Genomic DNA, 23,085 nt, shown 5'->3' on the forward strand with positions numbered 1-23,085 from the left:
CATTCCAGAAACGTTTGGCGTGAGGACAGAGGCTCTAATTAGAAACAGTCAGCGGACGGCGCTGCTTGTAAAAAACAAACAAAAAACAAAACAAACAAACAAAAAGAAACCACATGGCATGCAAACGGAAAAAATAATGTTATAAAACAAATTGTACAGTCCAATTACCAGAATCATGTTCCGAAAGATGTAGCCCAAGGAATACCAGTCACCCATGTACACGCAACTAAAATAAGACCGTGATACTTGTCATTGGGAGGTGAAGCAGGTTTCAAACATACCCTCTGGTCCTGAAAGAACATTTTCACAGACAGCAAGCCAGAAACACACAGCTTCATTAGGTGTTTTTTTTCCCCTTGTTGTTTGCTATCTTTTTAAAATGTGTTAAAATATATTTTGGAAATAGTAACAGAGTGGACTCGAAAGAGGAATAATTTAATAAAATAATAAACACATTTATTCTTTTAAAAAGAAGGATTCGTCTCAATATGATTTATTGAGTTCTAATGTCAGAATTGGTGCAATATTAATGTCAGTAGCCACAGATGAAAGAACATGGTACAAAAACGTTTTTTTAAACACAGAAGTGGCTGTAAAATCCTACTAATATTATTAATCACACTAGTATAATCTTGTATAACTAGAGCTGCGGTTGGTCAGGGAGGCATTAATATTAACTTACACTAATAGCATTGTCTACTGGCACAATTTTGCTTTACCGTTCTGTAGTGGAAAGAAAACCACGTCACAGTCAGAATAATGTAAAGGATTATACAGTACATGAATATCTCTGCAAACCTTTTCAGAATTTAGGAAATCTGTAATGACATTTTCACATGGGATTAAGTTTGGTATTTATTAAATGGGAATCAGAGATATAGTGCAATTTAAATATAATACTTATGTGTATTGTAACTGGTAGGGTCTGACATTTAAATATCTACATGTTTTCAAATAAAATACATCTTTTAATAAAAACATATCTTTTTGCCTTGCTGAAACATTATGTTTATAACTTGTTTATACAGTGCCTTGCATAAGTATTTACCCCCCTTGGACTTTTCCACATTTTGTAGTGTTACAACCTGGAATTAAAATGGATTTAATTAGGATTTTTTGTCACTGATCTACACAAAATAGTCCATAATGTCGAAGCGGGGAAAAAAATCTATATATTTTTCAAAATTATTTACAAATAAAAAACTGAAAAGTCTTGATTGCATAAGTATTCACCCCCTTTGCTGTCACACCCCTAAATACGCTCTGGTGCAATCAATTGCCTTCAGAAGTCACATAATTAGTTGAATGGAGTCCATCTGTGTGCAATTAAAGTGTCACATCATCTCAGATTAAATACACCTGTTTCTGGAAGGCCCCAGAGTTTGTTAGAGAGCATATTTAAACAAACAGCATCATGAACACCAAGGAGCTATCAAAACAAGTCCGGGATAAAGTTCTGGAGAAGCACCAATCACGGTTGGGTTAAAAAAAAATATCCCAAACTTTGAACATCCCCCGGAGAACCGTTAAATCCATTATTAAAAAATGGAAAGAATATGGCACAACCACGACTCTGCCTAGAGAAGGTCGTCCACCAAAACTCAGTGACCAGGTAAGGAGGGCATTAGTCAGAGAAGCAACCAAGAGGCCAATGGTAACTCTGAAGGAGCTGGAGAGATCCACAGCTGAGATGGGAGAAACCGTCCATGGGACAACTATAACCGAGATGCTACACAAAGCTGGGCTTTATGGAAGAGTGGCGAAAAGAAAGCCATTGCTGAAAAAAACCCATATCAAATCCCGTTTGGATTTTGCCAAAAGGCATGTGGTAGACACAGCAAACATGTGGGAAAAAGTTCCCTGGTCTGATGAGACCAAAATTGAACTTTTTGGCCTTAGCGCAAAACACTATGTGTGGCGCAAAGCCAACACTGCTCATCACTCCCTTAGAGCACCATCCCCACAGTGAAGCATGGTGGTGGCAGCATCATGTTATGAGGATGCTTTTCGTCGGCAGGGACTGGGAAACTGGTCAGGATTGAGAGCAAGATGGATGGAGCCAAATACAGGGAAATTCTAGAGGAAAACCTGTTTCAGTCTGCAAGGACAGCAGGACAATGACCCTAAACACACAGCCAAAACTACACTGGAGTGGTTTAAAAACAAGAACCTGAATGTCTTAGAATGGCCCAGTCAAAGCCCAGACCTCTATCCGATTGAGAATCTGTGGCAAGACTTGAAAATTGCTGTTCACCAACGGTCCCCATCCAACTTGACAGAGCTTGAGCAATTTTGCCACGAAGAATGGGCAAAAATTGCAGGATCCAGATGTGCAAAGCTGGTAGAGACTTACCCAAAAAGACTCACAGCTGTAATTGCTGCCAAAGGTGCTTCTACCAAGTATTGACTCAGGGGGGTGAATACTTATGCAACCAACAAATGTCTTTTTTTTGTTTCATTAACTTTTTTGTCACAATAAAAAATATTTTGGACCTTCAAAGTGTTAAGTATGTTGTGTAAATCAAATGGTAAAAATCCCAATTAAATCCATTTTAATTCCAGGTTGTAACACTACAAAATGTGGAAAAGTCCAAGGGGGGGTGAATACTTATGCAAGGCACTGTAAATATGTATGCTTGTGGTGGGTTCGTTTTATTAAAACTTGTAGTTGCCGAAATGCCCGGGCAGTTCGAAGTGCCCAGCTGTGGAGGGCAGATGCCGAAGCTGATGGTGAAGAAAGATTTTTAACAGATACAGTATACTACTAATAGAGAGTGAATTACCTCTGTTGCCTTTAAGTGCAAAAGTGCACCACCATCGAGCCACCCATTGCCATGTTTATTTAAATAACTTAAATACTTTCTGACAATGCTAGTTTAGAGCAATGGTACTCAACACAATATCAGTGCACAAGGTTATTTTCATCATGGGTTAAATATAGAAGTTAGAGTCCAGAATAAAATGTAACAATATTTTATTGTATTCTTATTGCAGTAAGGCAATATAGATCTCTGTGCAGAGTTCATTTGAATGAGAGATCATTCAATATCAGCAAGAGACTAATAATCACAGTTTAAACGTGTAAAAGCCACCCAGTTAAATATAGTTACCTGAAACTCAGGATGAACGCAGTGCCAAACAACTTGTTTATCATTGCAATATCAATCGTATTTTGGGACTACAACTGGAATAGAGAGGAAGTGCTACACGAATGAATGAAAGATGTCGCCAGTGAAGTTTGACCAGGACGCGGCTTTGTGGAAATTAAAGTTTAAAAGCATGATGTGGTAGATATGAACTCCTTTTTACTTAACTAAAGCTTCCACATATTTGCCTGTTTTATGATCTCTCATTCAAACAAAGCAACTCTGCACTGAGATCTGTATGCATTACTTCAATAAGAATACAATAAAACATTGCTGCATTTTATTCTGCCCCCCCACCCCGTATCTAATCCATGATATAACCTGTGGATTGATATTTTGTTGAGTTCTGTTGCTCTAAACTGTGTTGTCAGAAAGTACTTTTGCCAGAGGTAATTCACTCTCTATTAGTAGTATACTGTATCTGTTTAAAATATTTCTTCGCCATCAGCCCAGGTGGCAGATGCCAAAATGACATAACATTTGATGCTAATTCGACATCTGCCCACTGCAGCTGGGCACTTTGCGAACTACCCGATTTCGGCATCGGTCCATAACATACATACATACATACATACATACATACATACATACATACATACATACATACATACACATACATACATACATACATACATATGGGGCAGCAGTGTGGAGCAGTGGGGCAGCAATGTGGAGTAGTGGTTAGGGCTCTGGACTCTTGACCGGAGGGTCGTGGGTTCAATCCCAGGTGGGGCAGCAGTGTGGAGCAGTGGGGCAGCAATGTGGAGTAGTGGTTAGGGCTCTGGACTCTTGACCGGAGGGTCGTGGGTTCAATCCCAGGTGGGGGACACTGCTGCTGTACCCTTGAGCAAGGTACTTTACCTAGATTGCTCCAGTAAAAACTGTATAAATGGGTAATTGTATGTAAAAATAATGTGTAAAAAAATAATGTAGTAATTGTATGTCAAAATAATGTGATATCATATAACAATTGTAAGTCACCATGGATAAGGACGTCTGCTAAGAAATAAATAATACTTAGAATTTTGACATGGCACTGTCTCCCTTGCCTGCTCTGGGGAGCCTCCACTGACTGAGACATAATTGATAGACGACATCACATTATGCCGGCAAGTATCCTGGAATTTGCTGCAGCTTTATTAGATACTGAATTTGCCTGCCATGTATTGTGGTAAGTAATACTGTTTCCATGGGCAGGCTGGGGTTCCAGAATTCCTTATTTGTGCTGTACCAGCAGTTCTAAGCTGTGTTTGTGCTATTTATGAGTAACCAGAAAACCACAAAGCCATTTTCCATGTCTCCCCAACAGTTCTCAGCAGTATTGGTTCTGGAGTCTGGAAATGAGTCACACATGGTGTGAAGAAGCAAGCAATAGTAACACATTTGATTAAATTTGTACTGTGTGGCAGTTTTCATTGTAAAATCAGTTGGGATTACTGTGGGGAAAGCATTCGTTTTAAAATGGTTTTGCATAGATCACTTTAAAAAGAGAGGTATAATCTAAAAATGTGCACAAGTGTTTTTTTGTCACCTGGTACAATTTGCTAGATGCCTGCACTGCTTTGCTGGTGTGTTGGAAAGAAGCAGATTCGGGAAAAGTCACAACAGGTCATTTTGGTTACACACTTGTTTTTTTTTTTTTTAGATTATTGCCCATCTGTTTAAATTCTAGTTTCAGCCTTTGAGATTTCAATAAGAAATAACCACACAACTATAATATTCAGGAGTGACATGGACAAGCTACTGGGTTCACAGGCATACACATTGTTGCACGTTAAATATTATTATCAGTAACAGTTTTGCTTTATCAGTAATGCATTGGTTTTAGATTATATTACTTGGGTAAACAGCAACAACATGTAGACAGTTGTATGTGTTCTGTGGTTTTACAAATATACTTGAAGAATTTGAGATGTTCTCAAACCAGACTTCTTTTTTCAGATTGCCTATTGGTTTGGTAAGACTGCATCAAGAAAAGGAAAATCAATATGCAGCCTATTTTTTGACTTTTTTGTTGAGCCAAATTTAATTAAAAAATGTAAATTGTCTGTGCTACAAAGCCGCCACATAAGGAATTTGTAAAAATGCTTGCACGTACACCATGAGATGTATGTTAAGTGAAACTAAACAATTTTTTCCCCTGCTTTGGAAAACCATGCACAATTTCAGAAACAATGCTGACAACAAAGCTGCAGCATAAAATTAAAACCATATTGCCAAATCATTTTCATTCCAATCTTTAAATACCATTTAAAGGAACACTCTTGGAGCAGCTTGGATAAAACCAATACAGCAGGCCAAGGGAGGAAACAATAATCAAATTACACATATTATAAAAATACTGTAAATGATTAAATGTTATGTCATAGTGTAGATGACTAACATTTTGTGGCTGTGTTAACCAGACCTTAAAAAACAAACAGACACAGAAGTCTGATGTCCACTTGCTTCTCAATTTCAAATGAGGATACAAATACATTTATTTAAAGAAGCCATGCTACCCCTACCATCTGCTTATCCTGCTCAGCTCTTCAGCATGTCGAGACAGCTTTCTTAAAATGTTGTAATCCTGTCTCACTTAAACATATGGTCAGGTCTAAGTACTATACTAGTGTAAATAACAGTAGATCAAACTGAATCAGTTACAAGCACTATGATTATATCTCTACATAAAAAAGACAGTTCAAGGTCAAAATACATTTATGTTCCATGTGACTTTGGTTGAATAAAACAAAACTAAAATCCAGTCCAATCTATTGCAGGTGTATCTTTCACACAGCTGAAGATGAAATCCGAATCTCTTTTATATTTACAATACTATCGCCTTTTATTCTACAGGCCAGTAAGGGATTTCTAATTACAATTTGAATCCACAATTTATTATCTCCCATTTAATCTAAAGGGAACCTTCTTCCAGTGTTCCAGTAAATGCTTGGTGTTGCTGTAATTACTTTCAACTTGGTGGATCAACGTGTTGACTTAGTGAGGCAGATGAATATGCACATTTTTTTGAGACACAGCCACCTGTACTACAGAGATTAAGGTTAAATGTCAGTCCTGATAGATTACACATTATTAAAGGGGCCCTGTAAATTAAACAGATAATTATTCCTAAAAATAGAGTGCAATTTTCCAGAAATGGACATTTTTCCTCTTCATGAAGTCTGTTGCTTTGCAACAGAGCTGCTTTTGATGCTGCAGTCAAACACTCTTCTGAATAGATGCTGAAGTTAGATGTGGTGTGTGTGTTATTAGAGTATTAAGTTTGCCAAACGTAATGAAGTAAACAGTTTTTTTCTCACAGTAAATGAGCCAATCACTCCAAAATGCATTCCAACTTTGCTGTTAAATTGTGGCGAGACACTGCACAACTTTTTTTTCTTTAAAGAGAACTGTGGTAAACACAAAGGGTTGTGATTTGTTACATAAAATATTAAACATTTAAATTGTTATTTTCCATTTACTTATGCAGTTACATTATTTATTTATTTATTTTTTATGATAAACATGTGGTTCCCATATATGCAAGGGTGATTCTCTTAAAAGAGTATTTGCTTTAACCACCCTCTGGTGCATTCATAATTGAATCAGGGCAATTGCAAGCCACTATCCTTTTAAATATGTAATCTGTTTAAGGAGTGGCTTTAAAATACATTTTTTACCTATTGTTAGCACTTGCAACATTATAACTCCACTCCCCTTCTGTTGTGCTGAACATCTTTTAGTTCTTTGCTTGTTCTAGGATATGTTGTTTTCAAATTCTGTACAACGCTATTGATCAAACTTAATTTGCCAAGTCAACTACAGCAACTTTAAATCTGCAGTGTTGTGTTGTATTAAAAATAGTCATTCAAGTAAAATAACTGAGCAAAGAATCAAGAGAGCCTCCTTCAAGCTGTAAACAAGGATGCATCCCTACTTAACTGCCAGGTAAGCTGTACACAGTAGTAAACTAGTCTAGGTAAAATAATCCACCATACTACAAATGTTACTACAACTTGATGTTGCCTTGGACTTGGACTAAGGATGATGCCTTATAAAACTATATGAATAGCTAATTAAACTGCCAGTAATACTCCAACTGTGATGCCATATATAGCATTCTGACTTTTTTTTTTTTTTTTTTTTACAGCGTTGGAAATAAGAAGGGGAATGAAGTTGACCAGGTTCACACAGTGAGTGAGTTGCTGAGCTGGGTTTTAAAACCAGAATCTTCTGGCTCCCAGACAGGTCTAATCACCCGACCACACTGCCTCTTAAATCTTATTAGGTACTTTAAAACTATTTACACTAATGATGTGTTCCAGCAATTGTTAAGCTTTCCAAAACCAGAGACGGGTTTAAAAAGTCTAGAAAAAAAAAAAAAATCTGCATGAACACATTGTTACTGTGCAATTTTTGTATTAATGTATTTAGAAATGTACAGGTCTATAAAAGTAAATTTTCAGAATCTGATATTTTATTTGGCTATGGTACTGTTCTTGCTAGACCAACTGGATGAAAAATGCAGAAACTAACCCTTATTGAAAGTTAACAATAGTAAATGTGGACAATAAACTGGCATGCTCTTGCCAAGCCTTTATTGTGTATTAATCAGGTTTTGTCTTGGCTTTATTATGCTTGGCTATCATTGACCTTGTTTTCAATACATTTGACTATGATTTACTATGCAGTAAACTTTTACAAGTTGAATATACACCCCAGCAATGAAAACCCACAATACTTTTAGGACACTTTTCTTATAATACTTTTTTCTAAATAACTCTGCTTCAAAAATTAGAAGTGCAAACTGGGAACATCTGTCTTTTTTAATATGCTTGATGGCTTACAGTCCTGTTTCACGAATAAGATTGTGCTGAATAAAGGAGCCTGTCTTTTTTAATACGCTGGCCATTAAAGTTCTTTATCTGTTAAGCATTCAGTTAAGCCCAGAAAAGTAGAAGTGCAAACAACTCTGATATGTGAAAGAATGTCATTAAATAACAGTGATGTTCACAGAAGCCCAAGATTTGATGAAATTCGTGTTTTTAAATGTGTGAATGAATATGAAACCAGCCTGGTGAAGCAATATTCACAGAAGATTGCAAGCTGCAAGAACTATAGAAATGTTAATTTTAACGCTTGAAACTTTTGGTCCTAAGAAAAACCCTATTTAAATACTTGTCTGAAACGCAAGCACCTTTTAAAATACAAAATGTTACATTTTGTCATTTTTTTGTGGCTTATTTACAGTGGTTCATTGAGGCCGTCAAAAAAAAAATCGTCATTATGTCAAGATCACAAGATCATTTCTCAGGATTACCACAGTACAAGTTGTTTTGTCGAGATCACTAGATCCATTTAATTATCTCAGGAGTTAACAGAATGGTAATATCGAGAGCCTGAGAAATTACACCCCATGGAATTATGCACAGAATAAATGATGCTAAATTATGCTGTATCTCTGTATAAGTATGTACAAAGTAACAAAAGTATTGTGCAGTTGTATTGGGTTCTTCTCTCATACTGGATATCAAAATACTAGCATAAGAAAAAGCAAAGTAGAAAACAATGTTTTTTGTTTGTTTTTTTTTGTTTTTTTTAAACATAAGTCTTTCTAAATTCCAAGATTGAAATAAAGGAACACCAGCTCTTTCAGTTTGTCTTCCAAAAGAGAACGCCTCCAATTGGACAGGACAAGATTATACAAGGAGTTGCTGTGCTCAGCATCAGCTGTATTCGTTACTGCATTTATGTATCTGACAGCTAATGTTTTCAAATTAGGAAGACAGTCAGCTGTCGATGACCAAAACAAGTCAATGTCAATTTCCCCTGGCGGTAGAGCGCTCTGGATCGCATCGGGTGCCACCTTCACAGTGTACAAAGCAAAGCAATGAACATCTTTTAATCTCTCTTTTGCTGATATATTTGCAACGTGGGCCCTTTGTCGTGGCATTTTCTGGCAAAATCAATCAAAAATTGTTCCCTTTATCCTCAGTGTGATCCAACATTTTTCTCTATCCTTCTCTGTTAACAGTGATATTATTTAATATTACACACCTATGCGTGGTGATACGTTTTATGCTAAAAATTACGCGGGCGCGTAATTCGCGGGGTGTAATAAATTATCTCATGACCTCGACATTCTTCGATGGCCTCAATAAATAAATAAATACAGCTTATAAATAAATACAGGAACTATTAAAGTTAATTTTTAAATGTTACATTTTGTATATATTTTGTGGTTTATAGATAAATAAAGAACATGTTAATGTTTTACAGTTGCACATTGCAACTGCAATTAACAAAACGTATAGAATATTTAAACTTCAGGAAGATAGCTTGACTTTTCAGTTCTGAATCTGGCCCAAGCCATCTGTAGTCATTCTGTCACCTTGTGAGTTTGGAAAGCTTTGAGTGGATGTTAAAAGGCAGTCTGCATGATCTTAACTTGGCCACAGTGTTCAACAAATTGTACAATTTATGACCAAAGCAAACTGATCTTGAATCAAACAAATCATTTTGTGCTTCCTATCAAATCAGACAACAAATAAACATTATTTTGTTCATATGTAAACTAAATAATAGCCTATTAATAAGAGTAAGTTTCAATTTTGATTGCTATGAAAGAAATACAGATGTGTCCTAATCCTGACAGGGTATAGGCTGATCTAATCAACCCCTAGGTCACATAACTATTGCTTGGAGGGGTCAGATATTTTACAACATAAAACTTAAATTCTATGCCTATCATTTATGCTAGTCACTAAAGTAACCAAATGGCTTATAGGGATAAAAGTCTGCATGTCATGTGTTACTTTGACTAAAATGAACAAAAAAAAAAAAAAACATGAAAGGGACAGTTAACTTTGTACATTCATATCCAAAACAACATGCACACAAGTACAGTAATAAGGTCATCATTTTAAAGTCACTTAAAGTAAACTTCCATCGTAACTCTAACTAACGCTGACTTAAAAGAATCTGTAAATTCCACTAAACCGTATTCCAAACAGTTGTTTGACTACATACCAACAAGTCTACTGTATCAAAACACTGGCAGATGTGGGAATCTTACATTCACCAAAAACATTTGGTCTTACATACACCTGCATTGTGTTAAGTAGAAATCAAATGTTTATTAATAGCTGGAATATAACACCACTAATAAGCTTGTTGTATGAATAATACACATTTAAGCAATTACAGAAGCTGGTTTGCTTTCATAATTACATTTTAAAAAAATAGTATCAGAAGAAATATAAGTCTTTTATACTGTTGACATTTCTTAAAAATAAACTTTCTAATTGTACTAAAGGTGAAAAAATAGCCCAACATTGTATTTTCTTTCTCCTGGGTTGAATGCTACAACAAAGCACAGAGAAACAGTTAGCAGATTAGCAGATGTACAGCTGGGCATCCATGCAACCAATAAATAAAGTGACGATGATAGTAGGAATGCTAATATTTTCTCCAGAAATGTTTTTAGAAAGTTAAGGGATCTGTGATAAAAGGCACCGCTGTAGTTCTTGACAGCCTGCCAAAACATAATACCTGTCAGTTCAACATATTCTACCAGATGGTAATAGGATTTTCTATTGGGCTAACCCCAAACAAAAGTTGTACACGCTACAAAAAACTAAATGCAACAGAAGTTTCTAAACAGTGGACAAAATAGTGTTTAGCCATAATGTACAAACACACATGGATTATATGTTCCGTAAACATTGTTCTATTAGCACACAAACAGCCACCACTCACTTTCTACATTTGCATATATTTATTTGTGTGCATTTCATTTTGTATTCGCATCATCCTTCAAAAGAAATGCCTTGTTTTGTAAAATGCTGCTATACAACATGGAAAAGAGACCTCTGAAATCTTGAAAAGTTTGAAATGTTATTCTTGTTCAGTAAATAGCATTAGGAGCTTCAAAGCCAATCAATGTGCTGTGTGTCTCGACACGTCACAAACAGACCCCATTCATGATGTAATCAATACAATATTAGCCTTTAGCCGCCGCTGGCAGTTTCAGTTCTATTCATGCCGATAGTCCTTACAGAAATCGCTGTCCAGTGACCCTACATGATGATGTGTGTAACTCTGTAGGACCTACCTGAATACAAATAAACCATGATTAACATGGCAAACAAGAACATTCTAATAATAAATCATCTTTTTGAGGAACGGATTTGTCGTTCCACAGTTAACAGATTTTATGAAACCTGTTAATTGGTGAAGAAGTTTCAGAGGCTCAGCTATTGTTCTTTTCTGATCAGCTACACTAACACTGGCTGACTAAATGAGTGAAGGAAAATGTGCATGCAAGCTGCATATGTTATGGCTTGCCTTACCTCCAACAAAGACTTAAAGAAGGGGCTCATGTCTAATTTGCTTAGACCCCTAGTGATCTAGTTCCCTCTTATGACTGACATCCAGCTCAGTTTAATGTAGTTGATAAGAAAAAAAAAAGTTACTTGAAAGACACTAAGTGACAAAGCATCTGAAACAGCTTTCATAAGTTTTAAAGATGAAGAGTTGTCTCAAAATGTTTACTTTGGTAAAAAGATAACACTTACCTTCCAGTTCTGCTTGCCTGGCCAGAGTAATACTTCAGTAGAATAACTGAGAATAATATCATTCTCAACAAATGTTTTGGCATAGAGCTTTTAAGAGAGTAAATTCCATTCAGCAGGCCAGACTAAAGGCATTATTATGGAAACTTTTACTGTGGATTTTCTGATTACTGGTTCTTTATTTTTACGTCATGAGTGATTTATAACCAGTGGGATCCAGATGGTACACCTTCTTTTGAGTTGCCTATAACTTGTATGCTCTTTATCATTCTCAAGACCCTCATAGCATTAAAAAACTTTGCCAACAAGTTTCCATTACAAAGGATTTTATTCTCAAAATGTATTCTCCCTGTAAAACACCTTTATGTTCAGTTCAGCATTCAGATTTCTTATTGACACAAACATGCCAATTATATTGCTTGCTGCCAAAAATCATTATTTTTAAATCTGAACCATAAAATGTTAGTAAGAGAAGTCACAAAAGGAATTTTTTTCTTTTCCAGTGCAAGTTTGAAACTTCTGATTTTTTTTACTTGAAAAGGTCTGGTTTTAGCTGTGTTTGACCTTTAAAAAGTGTCTTACCGTGTGAGGGCCTTTCTGAGGGACACCAGACATATGTATGCTGTGAGCATGAGCCTTGTAACATTTCCAAAGCTCCTTGGGTGAACTTATTTCCATACACTGCATAGTTATCTTTTAGAAAACAATGTTTTAAAAAAAGAAGTCCATGATTAAAAGTGCTGCAGTAATTCCTGGTTCTCTGCCAGGACTTGCTGCCTACCTCGTCCAGATTCTTGCCACATACTAGATGAGATAATCATTTCCCTACTGTCTAAATCTTAAAAATGCCAGGAAAATATTAGAAGGTAATTTATACTACAGAATGGATTACTGAAGTTGTATACCTCTTTCGGGTTTATGTTTATATATATATATATATATATATATAGGGAGGCTGTGTGGTCCAGTTGTTAATGGGATCTAAAATGGGTTTAACAAAATGTAATCCAATCAATTTTTATAGAGCGAAGAACCTGGGTGTTACTGTGGACCCTGAGCTTTCTTTTGATTTCCATATTAATTCTGTTATCAGAATAGCTTTTTATCATTTGAGAAATGTTGTCAAATTAAAATCTGTATTGGATGTGAGGGATTCAGAGATGTGATACATGCTTCCTCATTCTCGTCGTTCTCAACACATTACTCCAGTGCTTAGGTCCTTACATTGGTCACCAGTGAGCTACCAAATTGATTTTAAAGTTGCTATAATAACGTATAAGGCCCTTCATGGATTAAGACCAACCTATCTCCAAGAACTACTAACTCCATATGTTCCTAGTTGTTCTTTGAGATCAGATAATGCATAACTTTTAATTGTTCCAAAAAGTTTGTCTAAAACAGCTGTAACCAGAGCTTTTTGCTGTTGTGCTCCTCAGTTGTGGAACTTTATTCCGAGTACCATTTGGCAGGCTGAAATATTGGATTCTTTTAAATCTAAATTAAAAACATACTTTTTTTAAAATGTGCTTTTAAATAATTGGTTATAACTGGAGTGTATTGTATACATGAGCTATTTTATTTTGGTTTTAACTTTCTACAGCCCTCTGGGATGCCTTGGCATGAAGGGTGCTATATAAAAATACATTTCTATTGTATTGTATACTGTATATAGTTCTTTTGAATATCACACAATGTGTGTATCCCCTCAGCAACACAATAAGCGCCATAGAATTTTTTTTTTTTTTAAATGCTTCACGGTATCAAGGAAAGAAATATTGCGTATCTGAGGTATACAAACAAATTAAATAATCTTGCCTGTACCTGCATCGGTTGCTGTAATGATCAACCCATATTTCTCTTTTGCCTCTCGATCAAGACTCTTTATGAGACTGAGTTTCCCACTCGCCGACAGACTGAAGGCCTCTTCTTCATTTCCACCAGTAACCGCGTAGGAAAGTTGGCTGTTCAGCCCCTGGTCATCATCCCGTGCAACAACCTAGACAAATCAATGAAAAAAAATTCTTATGGATACATTTACATTTTCAACAAAACAGATTCAGACACTTCTCTATTTCTAAAAGGAGACCAAACATATTTTTTGAGTGGATGCTGAGCATACATTTGTATACAACCGTCTTTATTGACTGTCTTGACTCCCAAAGCAACATAAGAACCATGCCGTGCTGTATAACATGATTGCCTATTTGGCTCATGGAAGTGCCCTTGTGTGGTGTACTGTATGCATGACCGCTGTTCCTGGTCTCAAACTAGCAGCTGCTGCTTGTTTACATACAGTGTAGATGCTGGTAAGGGAAGTTTAAAGGTAGTTTAATAAATAAGTGACTTATAGGTTTGGCTTTTTTTTTTTTTTACAATGTGCAACATTGTGCTCTTCACAATATGCTATGTAACACGTTATAAAGAGAAAGTACCTTCTGCTCTTTCGTTCTTATATATATATATATATATATATATATATATATATATATATATATATATTTTACTCACCTGTAAAATTGTGTGTGGAAGATTTCTTAAACTCTCCTGGACATTCACAGTGTAAGGGGAGAGCTCAAAGACTGGTGTGTAATCATTCACATCCAGTAACACTATATTAACTTTGGTTATGTCAGTCCTTGGGCTGCTTCCACGGTCTGCTGCTTGAACAACCAATGAATATGAAGACCTTGTCTCCCGGTCCAACTGCTTGGCAACAGATATCATTCCTGTAACAGAGTCTATCCTAAAATCGTTATTTGCATTTCCTCCAATGATAGACAATCGGACCTGCCCATTTGTTCCCTCGTCTGCATCACTTGCAACCACCTGAATCAGGTCAGTGCCACTGAGGGTGTTCTCATCAATCTCCACATCATACACATTCTGAGAAAAGATTGGGCTGTTGTCATTAACATCCAGGACAATAACAGTAACATCCATAGATGAAGAAAGTGATGGTTCCCCTTTGTCTGTGGCTATGATAGTCACTGTGTAGTTAGAGAGCTCCTCCCTATCAAGCTCCCCTATAAGTCTTACTCTCCCATCAATAGTCCCAATGCTAAACTTGTTCCCCAAAGGACTGAGCAGTGAATACTCAATGTAGCTGTTTGGTCCGCTGTCCGAGTCAGCCGCTTGAGTTGTAAACACAACAGTGTCCACAGGGGTGTTCTCCTGGATGTAAGTCATCCTTTGAGAGGTGAAACTTGGTGGACAATCGTTGACATCCAGTAGAATTATCGACACCTGGGCTGTACTGGTGAATCTTGACGCTGGAAGAAGTGCCAGGTCATGAACTCGGATAACAAGGTTATAGTATGACTGAGACTCCCGATCCAGTACAAGCCTGGTTTTTAGAACTCCATCGCTGTCTATATCAAACTGTGCTAGTGTATCACCTGAAGCAATGCTGTATGACATCTGAGAGTTTGGTCCTGTAAAAAAATATTTAAAATACATATTTAGAGTTTCAAGGGTTTTTTTTTTTTTTTGTCAACAGAAAATTGAAATAGACATGTTATATATTTCTTCTAGGTGCTGTAGGACGTATACCACGCTGAGAAGGACCTTCAACTGAAATCAGAAGGAAAAAAAATGCCATGTGTTCTGCAGTCATAATTATGGCTGAAGCAAGTTCATTCAAATCAAATGTATACAATAATAAGAAAAATATGCTGACAATAAAGTAATAAAATCTACATTTTTTTTAAATGTACTTATTTATTTAAAAAAGAAAATTAATCACTACAAATGATTTCATGCTCTAAAATTATTCCCAGCGGTCTCAATCAACTAGTGGCCTTAACTATTCTTGCTTGATTTCATTTAGCGGTCTAAGAAGAGCTACTGTTAAAGAGCCCCATAACCAATCGGAATGGTCGTGTTTATGGTGAACTGACCTTTCACCCTGTCACTTCAGATTTCCTACTTTAATAAATACACTTAAACATTGATACCGGTGATATAAACATATTTCTGGTTAATCTATTCAAATGAAATTTGAACTGCTCCTCACATCCCACATCCCACAAAGTAATGCTGAAACCTCAAAATAATCATGAAGCTTGCTCTATCATTATTTAGACGAATAGTAATAATCCCTAAACATGCTGTATATTTATTGACCCTTAAGTGATAGAAATGAAATCCAATTAGGATTTTAATATTATAAAATTGTCTAGAGATACAATATTCTTTCAAGTACAATATTTATAAAAAAGCAAAAAACATTGCTTCCGTGGAACCCACTACCGATACAGAACATGCAAAGGAAATAAGCTAAGATGTCTAAAACATACGTTTGACCCAGTTTTCTGTTTCATTTGTGAGAAACCCTTGCATTAGTAAAATAAAGCTAGCACTTCTTATGTAATGATAGATTCCTTAAGCACTGCAAATAAAGTAACCTCATACAGTAGTATGACAGTCAGAACATCTCAGTTTTAATACTACAGTTGTTTTAAAGTATTACACTTTTGTTTGTTTTTTTTGTTTTTATTTTTAAATAAAATATCTTCAGCAAGAAAATAAATACTGATCTGGAATCCGATTATTTTCTGTGTGGAAAACAAAAACAGTGTTGAACAAATTTAAACCTTTAATCTAAAAATCTATGCGTGCAGTCCCTAGACCTAGACGAATAATAAAATAATTTAAGTTAAATGAGCAAAATTTCCTATGCTGCCTTCCAATTTCCAGTAAACAAACTTTTTTTTTTTTAAAGGCCACTTATAAATTTATCTTTTAGCTATCGCACACAGTGCTTACAATAAAACCACTGCCCTGTTTCGTTATGTCAAGGAGCAGGAAGCTATAACAATAACGTTTTCTGAAAGAAAAACAATAACTACAATGGTATCTTGAATATACTGGAAGTGCCAGCGTGTGCAGACAGCAGTAGGTCGCAGAGACGAATAGTGAAGGCTTTGTTCCAACTAGGGATACCAAAAAAGTAACAATAATATGACTGTGCCTCTACTTTTTTTCCATATCCTGCAACATCTGAACATGGTTCAGACTGAGACAAACCTGAAAGCACTAATGATCTTGAGAGGATCCACTGCACCTTACTATTTCGAATAGCTGCAACACATTATGATACCACTAAACACATGTAACAGTCTGCATAACATATGTGTACAATTATCTGCAGATGTCATTTAAATGACACACAATTACACATGCTAACTAACAAACAAAACAATCAGAAAATTATCCAAATGCGCTGGTTGTTGTTATAATATCAGCTTTTCACACCCACAGATAAATGCAGACCACACTATCTTGTAAAGTTAAAGCCACTTTTGAAACACAGCAAAGGACACTGTCGTAATATATGTGTAGGCAAACTCTCCAACTTTACTGAGTGTGTCCATGCACTTCTGCATGTTTTTGTTTTGACTTGAATTGGATCTTTACCTCCATGGATACTTAGAATGTAAGTCTAGTCGGACCCTGGATGAGATGATGCACTTGAATGTCACCCCCCACCACACACCACCCACACACCACCCACCCCACCCTAAAGAAAAAAAGTATTAAGGTCTCTTTAATACATAAAGACAGTTTAATTGGAGAAAGGAAAAAAAAAGTGTTTAACTGGCTAAATTCATACAATATGTGTACAGTTTTATCTTATGGCTGTGCAGATCATAAATGTTATTATCTGTTATTCATAAGGTCCTGGTCGTTGAAGTAATGCAGATGTTTTAAGAGTGTTGTATTCATGACTTCAGCCTGTGTTTAATAAAATTGGCACGCTACTTTAAAATGGTATACAATGCTGTCACTAATCCCTGAAATTAAAGGATTCAGAAAGCAAGACAACTTTTAAAAATAAAGTATAATATATGTCAAAATATCAAAAAGATAAATTTGGAGACAGTTAAAAAAACATGTTGTTTTATTTTAGCAGAGGTGCAATAATTTAAGTGGCTGCCTAATGTTATTATTTTATTAAAAGTACATAATTTAAAAAATACCAATAACTTGCAATATTCCATATGACCTGTCTTGGCAATCACCAGTGCAGAAACATATTAAAATAATGTAAAATGAATAACAAACTCCCCACCCAGTCGTTCTGGATTACCACTGCCCTTTTGGGAGGTCTTGCTCATGAAATACTTTGCCTATTTGTGATGAGGGTACAATATATTTAGTAAATGAGGAGTCAGAGTGGGTGAATACTGGCAACAAATGTCCCATCTCCAGTATCACAAAACAGAAGGAATGATTGAATATTTTTTTGAAAAACATAAAACATACCATCATCTGCATCAGTGGCTTTAATAGTGAGAATAGTGGATCCTGGAAGCAGGTCTTCCATGACAGCGGTGCTGTAGGAGGTGGTGTTAAAGACTGGGGGGTTATCGTTCACGTCAAGAATGTTGAAGTAAACTCTCACAGTGCTCAACTGCTTGCCCCCATCCTCTGCACGAACTGTGAGTATGTAATACTGCTGAACTTCATAGTCCAGGGGCCGGGTCACATTAAAGACTCCAGTCACAGAGTTCAGGAAGAATACTCCGTCTTCATCATCCTCCTCCACAGAGTATGTGATCTCACCATTGATACCTGAATCTGCATCACTAGCCAAGATGGCTGCTACAATGGAACCTGGAAGGAGGACAGGTATGCTTAATGTGTGAGTCCTGTAAACATGAAATGATCTCAGCAAAAGTGTTAAAATCAAAGGGATATGGATGACAGGATTTTGCATTTGGCAACTGACTAACAATTAAACTGCTCCCAAATTAATAAATGAAATACATATTTTTAATAAAGTGATACCTGGTGTTGTGTCCTCTGGAATGTCAAATGAGTAAACATTCCTGGAGAATTTGGGGGTGTGATCGTTGACATCACTGACTGTGATATTTATTCTCATGTCTGAGGACTGCAGGCCATCGTCGGCTCGAACTAACAACGAATACTTTGACCGCCGCTCTCTGTCCAAACGTTTGGTGGCTATTAGGTCTCCTGATTCTGGGTCAATGCGGAAACTGTCATCTGCTCCATTTATAATTGTGTATGTCACAAGTGCATTTGCTCCCTGGGGGAAACACGCACAAAAGAAACACATTATTGCATATACTTTAATACATACTTTGTATAAAAAAAACATTTCATATGCATTATTCATACAGTAACACAGAAACACATGATAACTCTGTGCCCTATGGCAGGATTTCCCAATCCTGGTCTGCTGGTTTTCATTCCAACTGAGTTCTCAATTACTTGAGCCCTTAATTGAATTCATTAGCTAAATTAGACATTTTTAATTGTTTTCAGCTTTTAAACAGATAGAGATTTCAAGTTAACTATACAATTCTATAAGTAACTTGAAATCAGTAACTTCTTAGGAGCTGAGATCAATTAAAAAGGTCTAATTAAGCACATTATTAGTTAAATTAAGGGTTTGATAAAGTAATTGAGAACTCAGTTGGAATGAAAACCAGCATACACAGGGTCCTCCAGGACCAGGATTGGGAAACCCTGCCGTATGGTATGGGGATTATCAGGGCTTCTCAAACTCGGGACCCCCTGTGGCTGCTGGTTTTCATTCCAAAAAAGCTCTCAATTACTTAACTAGACCTTTAATTGAACTGATAATTTGCTTAATTAGACCTTTTTACTTGTTTTCAGCTCTTGAACAGTTGTATATTTCAAGTAACTTGAGCTGCAACTGTTTAGAGCTGAAAACAAGTAAATATGTCTAATCAAGCAAATTGTCAGTTCAATTGAGGGTCTAGTTAAGTAATAGAGAGCTCGGTTGGAATGAAAACCAGCAGACACAAGGGGTCCCCAGGACCGACTTTGAGAAGCCCTGGATTAAATAAAGCAGCATCATGACTGGTTTTCTGACAAAGCCTTGTTCAGCACATGCGGAAGCATCTGGCACCAAAGAGACGTATGTCTTAAAATTTCAGACTTTACATCAGAATGTAACACAGTACACTCTTGTATGGTAAGATAATGAAGCCATATAAGTATTTACTTTAAGTGTATCCTAGCATTTTCCCATACCAATCACAAAAGCAGTACTTGATAGCTTTTCTTTCAATGTCCAATTGAACTAAAGAAATTATGGCAAATGAAGAGTTACTGCTTAGGTTGAAAAGAAAACATTTTTAGGTTATGGCTTACACAGCAAAGTATTTTAACATGTGTTGTGGTTTACTAACATAATAAAAAACAGCAACCCCACTGTGGGACTACTTCAACACAAAAATAATATAAACTAAACAAAACTTGACAACATGGGATACACTTTTAAAACACTTCTCATGAAACAAGAACCAAAATCATGCGAAGAATTAAAAAGTGTATAGTTTAGTTAGAAAGGCTCCATTGTTCTCTAATAAAACTACACCAAAAGACCCTCTGGCTCTTGTAAAACATTCAGCTGAAACACATCTGTCCTAACTCTACACAGGCCTTTTGTACACAGTACAGTAGTACTAGTAAGCAGAAGTTTGAATTTATAACATTTCCAGTAGTTTTTTTTTCAAATGCTTTTTTTAAGGAAGAAAGCTCTGTATGTAGTGTATTTAATTCCAGGCGTGGTGGTCTGATTGTTCTGACGACCAGTTAACAAGAGACAGCTGTAGGTAATTGATGGAGCCAGCACAGGTATAAAAGGGCAGGTGGAAGAGATTGGAGTGCAAAGATTTTGGAGACCTGTTTTGCAAATGTGTAGTGTTTGTGTCAGCTGTTTTGGATTATCCAACTGTTTGTTTTGTATTTTATTTGTGTTCTTAAAGATGCAGTGTGCTATTTGTCAAAGCGACCTGCTGAACAAATAAACATACGAGTATTGATGGGAAAAGTGAAGCTTTTGTGAATCACGGAGACCTTTGAACCATTGGTTTGCCAAAAGGTCCACTGATCCAAATCACATGAAGCGCTTCGTGCTCTTTACTGCCATCTAATGGTGTGCTGCACAACCCATTGTCTTTAAAGTCAAGACATTATTAAAATGAAACAGAACTATCAATGATAAAGTGCGTACAACTGCACTGCAAGTTCACAGAGAAGGCAATGACCCTGAATATATTTTTGATACACATTATTTAGCAATTATTAATGTTCTCAGTTATACTGTGAATGTATGATTTAAAATAATCACTATATAGATTTTCTGTTTGTAGGTATATTTTAGTGTAATATTATCATCATAAAAAATTGAGAAATGCAGAATTCATGTATTTCCAATATGGTATTTATGTATATGTTAGTGATGGGAATGACGACTTCAACCCTACATGAACCAAATGAAGCAAAGGTTTATTTGGTTCCTTTTCAGAATCCTTTAATGAATCGTAATGATTTTACCGACACTGTCCAGTTTCTACCGCAGTGTTGACAGTGTGCTGCTTCAGGCAGTCTGAAAAGAAGAGTTTTTTCAATGTTTTTTATATATAAAATTATAGCCTGAAATGATGTCCCCTCACTAGCAATATTAACCTATGTGTCCTCCAACTAGGAAGCACTGCCTATCTGCCCAGTTAGTGGAGGGGTAAATTGTAATCTGCTTTAGAGATAGCACCGCTTTTAAGTGAGCAAATAGGGTTCAGTTCCCTGCTTGTGCAGACAAATATTTTATAAGTTTGCATAGAGTAGAAAAACATATTGATTATAATATTTTACTACAAATAAATACAATAAACTAACATGGCATTGTTCATTTTTGAAGGTTGTGTAATCGTATATGAATTGTTTGATGTGCAAATGCACAAAGGAAAAAAAAAACATATATGTAAGGTATTGAGTGGTAGCATGTTGCATGTTAGCGCAAAGCTTGGTCTTCATGCTGGTTCAAATACAGTAAGGGTGTGTCTGTATGTTACACAGTGCCTCATGAAATGCTTGCAATTGAACTGGTTCAGAGATAGATAAGGCTTTAGGCAATTCAAATGGTTTGGTGTTTGACTAGGGTTTCAGGTGATTCCAATGGAAAATACATGAATTCTGCATTTATCAATTTATTATGATGACATTATTACACTGAAATATACCTACAAACTGAAAATCTATATAGTGATTTTGGTGAAGCAAAGGTTCAAAGGGCTCAGTGATTCACGAGGCTTCACTTTAACTTCACTTTAAGCTAGTGCCATTAGATTTCTGAACTCAGCGTGTCTGAAAACCCCCAAGTGAATTTTTCTAGGAAAATCTGACAGACGGGCAATGGCACTGGTTGAGTTGGCATGGAATGACCCATATGTAAGGTCTAAGAGTTACTGTGGCAAAGTGCCCCGCCCCTGTGTGCATTTGTGTGTTCTGTGTATGTATGTATGCGTGCGTGTGTTAATGTTGGTGTATAGATTGGTACACGGGATATAAACGGGTCTGTGTTTCACGTGTGTTTAAAAAGTATAGATTTGTATTTAGGCACGGGATTGCACATCACGCACGTGCATTTAAAATATAATATGTGAGCACGGGGAATTGCACTTTAATTAATTCACGTGCAGTTGTACCGAGATTCCAATTGAATGATTGACTAGCAATCGAATCTCGGTACAACTGCATAAAAGCTGCATGTTTTCACTCACTGGGGGTTAGGTGTTCGGAAGAGGAGAACGGGTGAGAGAGAGAGAGAGAGGAGAGTTAAAATCATTAAACGTAATAATAGTTGTTTGTACTCACCGTGTTCGTCTGTCTGTCCTGCACCGTCTGTTTAGTGTTTAGTCGTTTTGTATGTCTGTTTATTTTGGCTATAGTGCCGTGTCCTGTTTTTGTACTGTTCAAACCTTTTATTTTCTGTTTATTAAATGCTGAGCGCGATCACGCGCTCAGCCTAACCAAAATCCAAGTCTCTGTGTTTGTATTCCTTCCTGCTTCTGGTCTGACGCCACCCACTCTGGCCGTCTTTGTGACACGTGGTGTCCTGCGTGGGATCGACAGCGCCTCCAGGACTCAGGCCAGAGCAGGAACCGCAGTTTGGATTTAAAAAAAAAAAAAAAAAAAAAAAAAAAAAAAAAAAAATGGCAGAAGACGCCATCAAAATGCGGGACTGGATGCTGGAAAATGCTGGGCTGGAGGCCCAGTCTCTGCCCATAGTCGTCCAGGCCCTGTGGATGATGGACAGTGAGAGATGGGAGGCCTATCAGGAGGAACACACCCCAAACACCTTGGAGGAAGGTGTGGAGTTTGTCCTCAGCTACCTGGAGGCAACCATAAATGGAACAGCAGCCCAGGTAGCAGGACCACCAGCAGAGGGTGAGTACCTGCTGTCCCCATCTCCACCAGCAGAGGGTGAATGCCTGCTGGTTTTGCCTCCACAGCCCAAATGGGAGGAGCCTGAGCATCCACAGCCCAAATGGGAGGAGCCCAAGCGGAAGGAGCCCGAACGTCCTACGCCTGAGTGGGAGGAGCCCGAA

General features: G+C 36.7%; 1 protein-coding gene across 1 annotated transcript in view; it reads right to left on the minus strand.

Annotated features, from left to right (window-relative positions):
* The window catches only part of fat4 (FAT atypical cadherin 4), a 97,714-nt gene that overhangs the window by 24,496 nt on the left and 50,133 nt on the right, over positions 1-23,085 (minus strand). Inside the window, exons 3-6 of the mRNA XM_034035406.3 lie at positions 18,491-18,752; positions 17,966-18,316; positions 14,210-15,132; positions 13,523-13,697 (exon numbers count right to left, since the gene is read on the minus strand). Coding sequence (XP_033891297.3) covers positions 13,523-13,697; positions 14,210-15,132; positions 17,966-18,316; positions 18,491-18,752 — 1,711 coding nt within the window. The remainder of the gene's footprint in view (positions 1-13,522; positions 13,698-14,209; positions 15,133-17,965; positions 18,317-18,490; positions 18,753-23,085) is intronic.

Source organism: Acipenser ruthenus, chromosome 1, assembly GCF_902713425.1.
Source record: "Acipenser ruthenus chromosome 1, fAciRut3.2 maternal haplotype, whole genome shotgun sequence".
Taxonomy (NCBI): domain Eukaryota; kingdom Metazoa; phylum Chordata; class Actinopteri; order Acipenseriformes; family Acipenseridae; genus Acipenser; species Acipenser ruthenus.